General features: G+C 39.9%; 1 protein-coding gene across 1 annotated transcript in view; it reads left to right on the forward strand.

The window, feature by feature from the left end:
- LOC137779239 (GDNF family receptor alpha-2-like) overlaps window positions 1-13,644 on the forward strand; it is a 43,552-nt gene that overhangs the window by 2,276 nt on the left and 27,632 nt on the right. The window contains exon 3 of the mRNA XM_068566837.1: window positions 9,287-9,373. Coding sequence (XP_068422938.1) covers window positions 9,287-9,373 — 87 coding nt within the window. The remainder of the gene's footprint in view (window positions 1-9,286; window positions 9,374-13,644) is intronic.

A 13,644-nucleotide genomic window follows, 5' to 3' on the forward strand; every position in this document is an offset into this window, starting at 1 on the left:
TCACTGTTTCACAAAATTCACATAACATCATGTTAACTGTGTGGGAATTTCAGGGCTTGTAGTATAAGGACACCTCTTTAAATCATGCAGTTATATAACTAAAAAATGTATTCACTTAAAATCAGCACTTGCCTGTTTCATGTGTCCACCAGTCAGTCATTTGTTTCCTTCTGTATTCCCTCTTTTCATGTTTAATGTATTTATTACTACATTTATGATGTACAAACACATGCGTACCAGAAGATGCACATGCATTGCTGCAGTAGTGTAGAAGTAGATGTTCAACACTCCTCTATTAATATTATTGTATAAGACTTAGTGCATTCTTTAGGATTATAACATTTATTTGAAATGAATGTTCCGATCTCAAGTGACAGTATACTTTCCGGGCAAAGACAAGAAGGATGTACACCACACCCATTGTTTATGCCCTATTCCCTGATGCCCTCTTATAGTGATACCCAGAAGCCCATGATGAAAAATATATGCTTTCCTACTTTCCTCACCCTCTCGAAGGTAATGGAGCTATAATGGGATTACATTAGGTAGACCTGTTATGGTAGTCTTATTGGTTTTCTCTGAAAGTGTTCCATATTACCATGTAATTAGGTTACAATCGTATAGCTCAGTGGCCCTTATGTGTCCACTTGTGAAGGACGTTAAATAGCACTCTTGTTGTAACCTTGTAACCCTCTGGTTTTTACATTGCAATACATTTGGACGTCATAAAGCAGCCTCCTGCACTGACTCTTGACCCATCCTTATGGGGGCAAAAGCACGCCGTGTTTCATATGGAGACAATTCTGACAGAATCTAAGCTGAAAGAGATTCAGTGCCCTGGGGATCAGACCGCTGAGTGGGTCCTGACCAAAGAGTGACATTTCTCCCTGCTTGTACACGTGTCCGAAGTTTCTGTGACTGATACCAAGTAGCATGCCATGTAAACACGGAGGACATAATACGTTCAGCTGTTTTGACACGTGTTGTAATGGTGGTAGCGTCGCAAAGTCTCCAAGCTCTGAGCATTCAGGTCTTTTGTGTTGTGATCCGTGAAGTGATTTGCCAGGCGGACTGCTCATAGCACCAGCTACACTTCATCAGACCGATGGCAGCAGAGGGTCCCTGACATGAGTTCAAGGGAAATGTAATGACATGCATGCTCCCCAGGCCTTTAGTCTCCCTCCATGTCTTTCTCTTCATTTCCAACTCTTTTCCCTTCCTAATGATCTCTCTGGTCCCCTCTATGTCTCTTTCTGCTTTTCCAAACCAACAGCCACATCAGTCAAAGTGTTTGTGTTTGAATGCATCATGCAAGTTGTCTTGCTGTCAGGGATAGAGACCTCCTGTGCCTGCAGCATGCCCTGCACAGAGCTCGTGTTTCTTAATGAATAAAGGCCTCTCAGCTCTGTCCTGTTTTGGACCTGTCGCCCTCGGTGATAAAACCCACTTTAACACAAACGAAAAGCTCTTATAGTGCAGCTTTAATCTAATCACGATCCATTGTGCAGTCAAGCAGGCTTTTGTTAACTGGAAACAATCTATGTACAACATCCATCTTTGGAAACAAACACGAAGGGCCGAATCCCAACACACCCTCTTGAAATGCTGCTAAACCACTATAAAAATAATTTGTGGACACATCAAGACTGTTTTGATGTAGTTTTTGGGTTGGATAATGCAAAATGTATTTTTTTTTACTTATTTTACTCATGTTAATGTGGAGAGATGAAGAGCTCAGGAGTATTTTAGAGCGAAAAATAAGAAAAGTGAGGAGCTAGGGATTAAAAGACGAGGGGTTGAGCTAGAGAAGGTGAAAGGACAAAACTGACTAAATGACAAACAGATGAGGGCAGAGATTATTAAAGACATGTGAAATGTAACTAATATGATTAACTCTTTATGAAAAGTAATGCCTGGTGCCTTGTAGACAAACATATTTATACTTTTTTTTTACATCTGATCATCTGTTGTAACCTAATGCCCTATAAGGTTAAGAAAGCCATCTAAAAATCAGGCCTCATCTATAAATTGGGCTGTTTCTTATGATCCATTGACCAGGGGCAGGAAGTTGGCTTGCAAGCTTGTGGGCTAAACTATCGTGTTTGTGAAGAAAATCTGCTGCTGACCAGAATGGACTGGGATTTAAAACAATGCCCTGCTCCCAGATCAACCCAATGTAATCGGCACACGGATACTCCACTGCCTCAGGCAAGATTACCCTATTTGGTCTGTATACTGATATTCTTTACTTCAAAAAAAACTAATTAATCTAGTAAACAGTTGGATAAAGAAGTGCCTGTGACATGAATAATCACAGTGGATGAACACAGTAAATGTCAATTTCAAAAACTGAGCCGAGCTTGGATGCCCATATGAACTGATAGGGCTTGTGTTAAAGGCTGGCCTTTATCAACACACAGAAGTAAGCACTATGTGATTTAGTCTTGAAAAGAATAGCAAAGATTCGAAACAACCTTGGACATATCTACTTCAACTTCTTTATTTTGCTCGTTTGTCCCTTTTTCATTCAGCTGACATTCATATAATTTAGCTGCAAAATGATTACATAAGAAGCTAAACTAAACTAAAGCAACAGTAAGAACAAAAAACTAAACGACTCCTCATGATGTATTTTATCAAATGCATTGTTTTTGTATTTATGATGCAACAACGGTGAAGCAGTGGGGCTGAGGTTTAAAATAGAAAATAATACAACATGATAATAATGATCCATACAGAATAGATAATAGGCTCAATACAGGATGGCAATTAAATAATGGTCCAAAATGCTGAAGGGAAGGAGGGATGTAACCTTGTATGTAATATGTGTGGTAATCATTGCCAAACTAGAACACCATCAGCTATCACCATCACTTGTTCCCCCCACCTACATGATATGACGTCAGCAGGTGTGTCGATTGCCCGTGGAAAGTTCTGTGCTAATTACAGATTAAAGTCACTATTGTTCACAGGATTTATACGATTTTAAACTGGGCAGACTTGAGTTTACTCCTCTTTCAGTGTCATAACTCTAAATTTGAGAGCCAACTGAACACACTACAAAATGCCCTGCTGGAAAGGCCCTGAAGCTGCAGTGTGTCCTGTGTCCGTGAGATGTAACTGCATTTGTCTTAGCAAACAATGTCCGGACACTAAGACCAGTGACAGGGCTGAATCTTTGAAAGGTGTTTAAAAAAAATGACACTTTGTGTGGTGAAACAATGCATTGCTTCTGAGAAAACACTTTACACAGTATGACCACAACGTGACTCAATACCATCATTGGGTGTTGCATCAAAACACATTACCGGTGTGATTCCACATCTATGATGTGGGGTTGGATTTCCTCTTGACCGCTATATTTTATTACGTTATTAACTACCTTTTGGCTTTAATACTCTACCCTGATTGGCTTGAAAACCAGAGGCTAAAGAGGTGTTATAATGCCATCTTGCTATGTCTTTGAGCCATCAGTAACGATGCTAATGATGACCTGTTAATTGTGTTTTCCAAACGGAAAAATGGCAGCTGATCTCAATGCGTCAATGCAGCCATCCTCGATAGATAGTGGGTGACTTCCGCTCTGAAAGGGACTCAGTTAGTGTGAGGCAAAGGTCTAGCAGTTTGAATCCATAAAAGAAGTAATTACTTAGAAAGAAACATTGGCTGCTACACACAGCAATATTGTATAGGTGGCTGCATGCAGTTCTCTTTCAATTGTGCCCTGGGTCTCATGTGGATATAGCCTTGCAAACATGCAGGAGAATAAGTAATTTAAACGATAAGTTCCACACCTCTAACATACATTATTTTATAGCTATAGCCTTAGTTATAAAACCACAGCCTAGGTCTCAAAGTAGGAATTAAAGATCTTTTGTGGGGACCTTTTAGGGCAGTTTAATTAGCTGCACCAACTTTCCCTGCAGAGAGAAAAAGGAAAGCGTCACCAGTGCTCCACACCAATCTGGTCCAGTTCATTGCGAGAGAAGACGGCATCTTTACATGCAATAACAACAATATAAGACAATCTTGCGGCTTGCTTTATTTTCTCCATTTTCATGAATGCCAGCGATGCAAAGGTCACCCTCTGAATACCACATCATGCTAACACCACAAGTTGGCCCCCATACTGCTGTAAAAAGTTACATGAAATGGACAGTGGAGGAATGATGTGCACATCATGATAGATTTAGCAGGGGGGAAGAGAAATGGATAGAGTGTGAAAGAAAGCACAGGAGGTGAGAAGAGGACGGAATAGAAAAATGATAAGGGGGGAGAAAACCGGGGGAGACAGAGAAAACCATAGAATGAGTGAGCGAGAGGAAGAAAGAGAGAGTCATGGGGGGAAACATAGAGGAGGGGGAGTTACAAAGGTACACAGTATTCCTGGGTGAAACCATCATTACTATGAGCAATGGTAGCAGTCACCGGCCATTACCTTAGCCATCCACTGTCATAAGCAGAACATTTTTCCAGCCTGCCCCGCATGTCAAGGGATAGGGGAAGCAGGCTCCTGCATGCTGAATATGTCCTTTCTGCTTTCTCCCTCCCATCGCTGGAGACCTGGCCGGCACTCGCTAGGTGGCTACTTCATCATCAGAGGAAGGGACCTGTCGATAGCTCCTGGATGTGATCAATAAAGTCTTTCAGAGCTTTCCCAGCTTAGGCCTTTTCATCCCTCCTTCCCCCTTTTATCTTTCATCCCAAAATGTGAAAAGGATCAGTGAAATATGATGACAAAAAAAAGTCACTGTTTGTCCTCGGAAATCTGTCTAATGATTTTCTACCCTGTAAGGTGAAGTGTCCGAGATGACTCCCATTCACTATGAAGCTGTATAGCGTGACAGTATGACTGAAATGAGGGCCAGGTAGCGGAGTTTAGATTAGCCTTTTATAGTGGAGTGAGTTCTCAGGCTCTCTATCGGAGGGGAGAGTGAGTGACGGCCCATTCTGCTCAGTGAATACTGTCATGATGTGAGCATTAAGACTCACTCCTGGCTGGAAGGTTCACAGCCGTGTTGAATGAATGTGCGTTGCAGAAGTCAACTTCCAGGCCTGGCGGCTGTCATCACAGCACGGTTAATTCAATTTCTCTTGCTCTCATGCTGTCTCGCTGTTTTATGCTCTCTGCATTATTAATTGAAGCACACGTTTTTCAAAAGCACACCTAGTCCAACACATTTTCATATATTTGGATTTATTATTTGGGGTGTTGTGCATCAGTTAACAATGTCGCAGCACTAATTCTGTTTACATAATTACTAAGATGATTAATATTTACAGTTCAAAATGCTGTAAATTTACTGTTAGAAAAATTCACTCAACCCCTTTGAGTAAAATTATTAAAACAGGAACATTTATTCGTTGCAAAGAAGGAGCAGAGTCAGAAGTACAACGTGATAGACAAATTGCATATCCAAGACTGCTCAAAGAATGAGCGAAGCACGACCTTCTTAAATAGCATAAGGTTATCAATACGCCGAGGCCACCATGACGTCTTCATGGCTTCATCTCACCATTACCTCTTTAGATTGGCCTCAACATGGTATGATAACAATGGAATTGCACGTTCTTTCAGAAAGAGACATACATTTTCTCCTGTCTCATTGCTATCAGGAGACATGCCAAGCTTGTGTGTAAGATTAAACAGAGACAGTAAGGTGAGAAGTCTGAATATAACAATGAAACAGTAACTGATTAAGCGTAAACACGTTTTTCTTCTAACATTTACAAAATCTAAATTTGTAGCATTTTCTATTTACTCCTATTAATATAAAGTGTAAGGTGTTGAGCAGAAGCTGATATATTGGGCTGCACCCCTGCTGCCTGTTTCTAATGTTTTTAATCTCCCAAATATGTTGCTATGCCATAAAGATGAAAGCTGTTTTTACGAAAGTTTTGCAGGATTTACACCATATTTAACATTTAGTACCTGACACCAGGTATTAAAATGCTGATTTAGGGAAGCGCTTGTGTAACTATTCCTATTAACATTACATTCACATAGCCAAAGGCATGAATGGAAATTTCAGCACTCATTTTCTCAGCTGTGTTTGCCTACCATGCCTCGCTGGACTGGAATTGTGACTTGAAATATTATTCTGAGCTAATCCAATATTCTTTTTGTATGGTTTGGAATTGAGTTTAAAATGTCAATATCACTTCAAACGCTGAGCTGGTGACTACATTTATGCTTCAACGTGTCCTCTGTTAAGCACAATTTGAAGAAAGATGCATTTGTAGTATCACTTTACAGAAGCACAATATGGGAGGAAGTCAAGAGGAAAGATTATTGCATTTATCTTAATGTAATAAAAACGTGAATTCCCATATTACAGTGTTCTCTTTGATACGTTTCTATAGAATACAAGTGTGTTTCTGAGAAGTGCTTTCCAGAGGAAAGTGTTCTGGCTAGCCTGATGTCCACTGACAGCTCATTTGCAGACTTCGGGAGCTCTGATGGCAAAGGCTCATTCACCTTTTGTTGCCAGTCGAATTCGTGCTATAACCAGCAGGGCTCTCCAGAGGACCTCCGGCTGTGCTCCAGGCTGCTCAGGCCGCGCTAAGTTATCTTTGTATGTAGTTGATAGGAGAAAAGGACAGTTGCAATATATGGCTCTTGTTTAAATAAGAAGTGATATGTTCCCAACATTTTCTGCAGCAAAAAAGGTAACAACATGAAATCAATATTAAACAGGTACAAAATCAGTATAGGGTACTCTTTAAAAACCTAAACAAGGGGAATGTAGTTTATTCAAATTGACTTGGTTTCTAGCCATAAACGGTTTGCCAAAACAGTCGCTAAACAATCCATAGGGCAGTATCCATCACCCCAAACCTTTAGCTTTATTGATAGTACATGAAAAGGATGAGTGATGGCGTCTGGCAGCTTCATAAAGCCCTTGATGACGAAGGAGAGGAGTGTGAATCGAAGTATTCCACTCTTGCTGTGACTAGGGAAAAGCCTGCATGTCTGTCTGAGCTGTGCCGGTCATGCTCCATACTGTCAGAGCAAATGAAGTCAAACGGAGGCTTAATTACAGCGATAAGTTGTTGCCCTGGGGCTAAAAACATCCTATCACTAAACAGCTGGGAAGAATTCTCTATTATGAATGCATAATTTGGTCCAGGATGACCGTCAAAGAGCACAATATTTTTTAAAGTTCAACAAGGCCTCCTGCTGTGTTTTTTTTCCTCCTAAGGGTGTGCGTGATTGTAGTGTGTTTTGCAGTTTTATGATTCTGCACGGCTTGTAGCTTTCATGTAAATACCCTTTTTTTAGATAACGCAACTTGACATTAATGTTTATTAATTTTAATTTTTAAATTGAATATGCCTTAACACTGTTTGATCCCAGGCTGATTGTGCAGTGAATCTTCCCATTATGGAAGGAGTCGTCTGATCCAAATGCTAAGCAACCTCATTTGTTTTGCTTTTGGCAAAAGATAAGGCTTCTTTCCATGTTGTTCTGTACAGCACATACTGTTCTCAAAGTAGTGGAAGAAGCCTTGCACTTTTCTCAGGAATATTTGCCACTTCTTTAAAATACACAATGGCTGTGTCTTCTGCTGAAATAGACATGGAAGAAGGTTTTAGAAGGTTGTTTGCAGAGTAAGTGGTAGTCTTGAACTCCTGAAAGGCTTCTAAAGCACTATAGCTTCTGTAGGTAATTGTTGCAATTAGAATCACTGAATGATCTTGAGTCCGGCTTCTCCACTCGCTCTCTGTCTGGACAGAAATGTAACATGAACACAGATGTGGGCGATGCAAAGGCAACTGAGAAGAAATGAAGAAAAAAAGATTAATGCATGTGCAGACACATCGTTCAATGCACAAACAAAAAAGACAAACAAGGACGGTACAAGTAGTACTCAAAACTTGGAGGATTTAGGTCATTTTCTTTAAGGCTCTCTGTCACCTTTTATGTGTTTCTCCTTTCTCCCCTCCATCTTTGTCATGTTTTCATTTTACTCTTCTTTATGTCTCTCATATACTCTTCTTCTTCGTCTTCTTTTTAAACACACATACAATTCTCAACGGTGCCAAGAGTCAATAGCTATATGCTCAGGGAATGGCCGGCTGAGCTGTTCCAGCTTGTTTTAGTTGTCAATATTGTTTAAAAGGGGAGATGGGGAGAACAAGTCACCAAGAAATATCTAATGTACACAAGTGAATGGTTGGTTTTCTCTGTGGACAAATTATGATAGAAAATTCCCTTTAGCTATTTCCTTTTCCTTTAATCATCTCACTTTAGTCATTCCTTTTTTTATGTGCCAGTATGTACAGCTTCCTGTGCTTTTGATCAGTTTTAATAGACAAAATTACGGAATATTTGATGATACCGGATCCACGGTAACACTGAACTATATGTACTGCTAAATACACACACACACACACACACACACACACACACACACACACACACACACACACACACACACACACAGACAACATTTTCTTGCTTCATCCCTTTAGTAAGCATCCAAGTAGGATGTCGATAAACAAAATGTACTATATCGATTGTATCTACCGAGCAGCGCAATCTTATACCGACAGGTTTCAGACTTTCTCATTTGTAGCAGTGGGCCTCCAAACCTTCCTCACAACACCCTCGCTGTGTTTCTGTTGGGATCAGAATGCAAAGCTATTACACACTGGAGGGTTTGTCTCAATCACACCGAATGGCTATGAATTTTAAATGCGGGATTAGGGCCTACAGAGAAGCAGGCACATGGGAGAGACTCAGTCAGTTGAGTGCTAATTTGATTTTTGATTTTTATTTTTTCTTATTTTGTCTACAAACAACTCTGGGAACATTGTTAGCAGGGAAGATGCATTGCTCTTGCTTTAGTCTGTCGGCTATGATCATGATGAACATCCTGTTTTCCATATGAAAAAAACCCATCTCAGTCAGTTTTTCAGTCAGGCCAATACATATAAATAACATCATAAAAATCTAATTTAATACAGTGTTTCCATAAGGAACATGAACTGAAATGCCTATCTGTTTGAGTGTGTTCCTTCAGAGAGGAATGCTTGGTGAATAAATTCTTGCACATATATATACGAAATACGAATAGATTATTGAAACACAAAGTTTTGTGCCAAAAACTTGGCCTGCACGTGGGCTGTTGGGCACAGTAATTCATTTGATGGGGCATCACCTTCGAAAGACGTCTCCATCTAGAATGCATTCCATGATCTGTTCTTTGTAAATGCTCATGTGCTCTGCTTGAAAGGGAACAACAACCATTTGATTGATAATGAATCTTTATTTTTGTTTCAGGTGGAGACATGGATGACTCATCCCCGTATGAACCCGTTGCACCGAACCGACACCCTGATGCGTTCCGCTTGGCCTCCATCTCTTCAGGTATCACAGGTTTGATTTGAACTCAGCTCTTTGTGGTGTATCATGTGAGTGGAAATATGCATTCTGGAGCTTCTGTGATAAATAAAAGCGTGGAGGCTGAAGAGCGTGTGCTGATGTTTCCGCACTGGCATTCCACCAGTCAACTGTCCTGAAGGAATTGGGTGCTTTTCTTTTGATCCTTCTTGGAACCTGCAGTGATTGTTGTGAGGTAAACCATATACTCTCAGTGTATTACCCCACATTTTCCCAGCTATTGATTTAGCTTTCAGTTTGATTTCCTATTTGGTTTACTAATTAAACAGCCCAGCACTCATCAGGGGAGCTATAGCTTGCTTTTTAATTTACTGGCTATAGCCGTCATGCTAATCAATGCAGATTACTTATTATAAAACACAGCTACAATGGTCAATGCAGTGCTGAGGAGCAAGTTATACAATAGGTGTGATGGGACACTGAGATGACGCCTGTCCATTGCCAGAGCTATAGGCTGCAGTCACTTAAACATTCAATCATTTTCTTTCATCTTTTTCTAACAGAAATTTCCGGAGGATGTTCTCTTCTCTTCTTTTTTTATTTATTGCCAAAAGCAATCTACAAACACTGAAGCCAACTCATTTCCTTTTATTTTGGCGGATGTATCTTGCTTTGTTTTATAACTGGGAGGTACAAGAAAGACAAGCTTTTTGTATAATCCCCTTAGCTTGAAATCAGCAATGTATCACTTGTTTTTAAAAATGTGACTGTTTGATTATTAAAAGAAGGAGAGTATCAGGATAAATATTAAAATGGGGAGTTTTGAGAAAACTACCAATCCTGATTTAATTGCATATTCATCTGGATATCATTCTGTCAAGACTGCAAAATCCTCAACATTGTTTACTTTAACTGTTCAGAAGCTGCATCTGGATTTCATATCTGAAACAACAATATTTATAGTTAACGATCATGCTGATTATTGATTGGTGTTTTTAGGGTTTTGTATGATATATTTTAAGTTGGTAAGACTCTTGACTACTGAGTTATGATTATTTCAATCTATCTATGTTGCTGTAGTTATATAGTTTAAATGCCATTAAATATTGCAAAAACAATTCCGAACCAAAACAGTATGTGCTCCCATCATTTAAATATAGCTGCAGTTGCACCATGTGCTCAGGAAATATGCCCATAAGTCAAGACTTTCAATAATTAAAAACAAGTTTTTTTTTTTTTTAAGTATGCAATATCAAAACACGGGAAACATATTTTCATAAAATTTCCTAAATTGTATTGTAAAACAAAATTGGGAGAAAGTGAATGAAACTGAATTAAAATTTTAAAAACGAAGATATTTGAAATGTTGGAAAATCTGTGTAATATATATGTATGCATGGATATGATCCAGTTCAGGATTAGTGAGTGAATACGTAAAGTACTTTCTAAATGATGTTGTTGGTGTATGTTTATCACTTTTGAGAAGCCCTGCTAACAAACATTCAAGCGAGATAATAATCAAAGTACAGACACTCTTTAGCCAGTGTAAAAATGCAATTGCTCTGGTAAAACAAGGAGCGCAGCACAGTGTACCTAGACATATTAAGATACAACAGGGGACTCATTACTGCATCCATTTTGCTTCAGCTGTTTCTTCCATTCTCTCCAAGGTGAAATATTGGATTTGCTCTCTGAAATCACTTTAGCCGCAAGCTTTCCTCATTATTTATCAATTCTGAGGACAGATTAATTAATTGGGGCACTGAGAGAAAACCGCGGGCAAATGGATAAGTAATTAAACACTTGTTTTATGAAAATAATTCTCACTCCAAAATAAACCACATAAAAGTATTAATAATCCCATCTACAAATGTTAAACTGCATAGAGACCCGGGGAATATATGATATCTGGTTGGTTGATGAGTACAGGGAAATGTATACTCTCCAAGAGGAAAGGTAGGAAATGGAAAAATAATCTCTGCTACTTTAAAAGTTTTTGTCTGGAGAAAGATAAGGTACACAAGCTGTGATAGAAATGAAAAAGAATGATATACTGCTGCATGCACTCACGTATTCTCACTCGAAAGTTCAAATTAAACAGAACATATGGAGACTCACTTTCTGCATTGCCCCAAGTGATACCTGCAAAACTATTTCACACAGGCTTCTCCTTCTAATGGGACTGTGTCTCATTTTTGCGTATCTTCAAACTGAAAATTAGCATGCACTGTACACACAGTGTGGTCCGTCTCTTAAATGAGGGCACAGGCTACACTACCGTTACCACAATACCTGCATCGTCGTGCTCTGGCTTCGCCGGCACTGTGCACCTGCGTCAGCAGTGTTTCATCACCTCAATGCTCAGCACAGTTGCGTCTCGGGCTGACTGGAGTGCCTTCGTTGACATCATTTCCATTTTCCATTTTCTTTGCTGTTGTGGCTGTGAGGCCTAGTGGGGTCCCTCGTGCTATCTCTCACCACTTAAGGGCGCGGCTGTAGTTTGTGTTGTAACAAGGTGGACTTCCTTCAGTGTCACAAAAGAAATAAGAAACAGGCAATGAACATATGACTACTGACGTTTTGCTTCTCACACTGACCAGTTCCTAACTTTGTTCAAGATAGCTGAGTGAATGTGAGCCAGTGAGGTTACCAGTTTGTATGAACAATTGTTACAGCCCTGTTTCTCTGGTTTAGATGCACAGACAATAAGGTTTTCCAGAAAGCAGCCCTACAAGGGCGGCATGTTCTCCTAGATCTGACCATATTACTGCTTCAAATGGATAGTACACAGTTTGCGCTGACTCGCCACCGGGTTCATTCATTCTCGTCGCCTGGCAAAAAGCGGAAAAGAACATTTTCAAGTATTTCAACTTGGGCGTCATCCAGACACAGTTCCTGGAGGAGTTGGTGAAACTCGCCGAGCTGTGTTGCTACGAATGATGTTATGAACCCAAATACGAGGGTGTATGATGTTTTAACGTCTGTGGTATTTCCACAACAAGTACGACACAGAAATAGTTGTCAATTTCCCATGATTGATTGCGGAAATGAAAACTGTTTCACAGGAACGTGACGGGGTCACTTTAGGTTAGCTAGTGAGGCTATGTGCTGGGAACTTGGGGTGGATCAAGCCGCGCCCCCTTTCTGCCGTGAGTGGTTGCAAAAAAAGCAAAGTCGAGCAAGTTAAGGCAGGCAAAAAAGCGTTGCAAAAATTTACAACTGTTTTGGTGTGAATGCACCATCAGAAGGATTCTTCCACCTTTTGGCCCACTGTCACAAGGTTTGATGCTGCACACCTGCCTATCTGTCTAAATTCTGCTCTAGCAGGTCTGGGTATTGCTGGGTTTTGCTCTCTACTGTGACCTGTGACTCTTTATCACTATGTCATGCTGTCAGTGCCAGGGCAAAGGGCATGTTATCTGATAGATCATGGAGATGATAGATGGAAATAGAGTAAAGGTGAAGCAAGCAAATGTGAGTAGGACAATACTGAACGCGGGCTGACAGTGAGTTCTGGTTACCAGCAAGTGGGAATGCTGTAAAAAAACAACTAAAAAAACACTGATGTTGTCTTATGGGATTGCTGTTGACAGCGCCAGTGGTCGTAGTACAATCAGTACCCACAACTAGTAACACTTAGCCTGAAATATGATAATGGTTACATGTTGTAAACCTATAGCTCTCTTTACACATTGTGGCAGGGCTTTGTAGCAAGTCTCCCTTGTTAAAACCTACAGCTGCCATAATTGCATTCTGGTACCAGCAATATCATGAAAGAGCAATATACTAGCTCAATATTCATTTTTACTGCAAACATACTCCTTACATACATCAGATATAAAAAGTAAATGAGACATGGAGGAACACAGAAAGAAAGAAACAGAATGTTTTGAATTACTTTTTCATTAACGTTTTGTTACCAGCAGCGACAGCGACACTGATTATGTTTACACCTTGTCCTAGAGACACCGAAAAGCAAAAGAAAATAACCTCAAAACAATAAAAACATGAAAGCAATCAATAGTATGCAAATAATTTAAAATCTTTCTGTCTGTCTGTCTGTGGACGGATTTTGTCACCACGATAGTGTAGCAACCGTGTGGGACGCAGTCACAAAACTGGGATCAAGATGCAGGTATGTAGATGAGATACAAATTAAGATGGGTGTGGTCTTTAGTTATCAATTGTTATTATTTAAAAACTGGCCATAACAAACATCAAACAGCAAAGTGTAACTGCACCCACTAGGACCAAGGAAGGTACATTTGCTGCTGTAAGACCTGCAAATAAAATATGAG

This window comes from Clinocottus analis, unplaced genomic scaffold, assembly GCF_023055335.1.
Source record: "Clinocottus analis isolate CAN_PGR_092001 unplaced genomic scaffold, fCliAna1.0.p SCAF_7, whole genome shotgun sequence".
Taxonomy (NCBI): Eukaryota; Metazoa; Chordata; class Actinopteri; order Perciformes; family Cottidae; genus Clinocottus; species Clinocottus analis.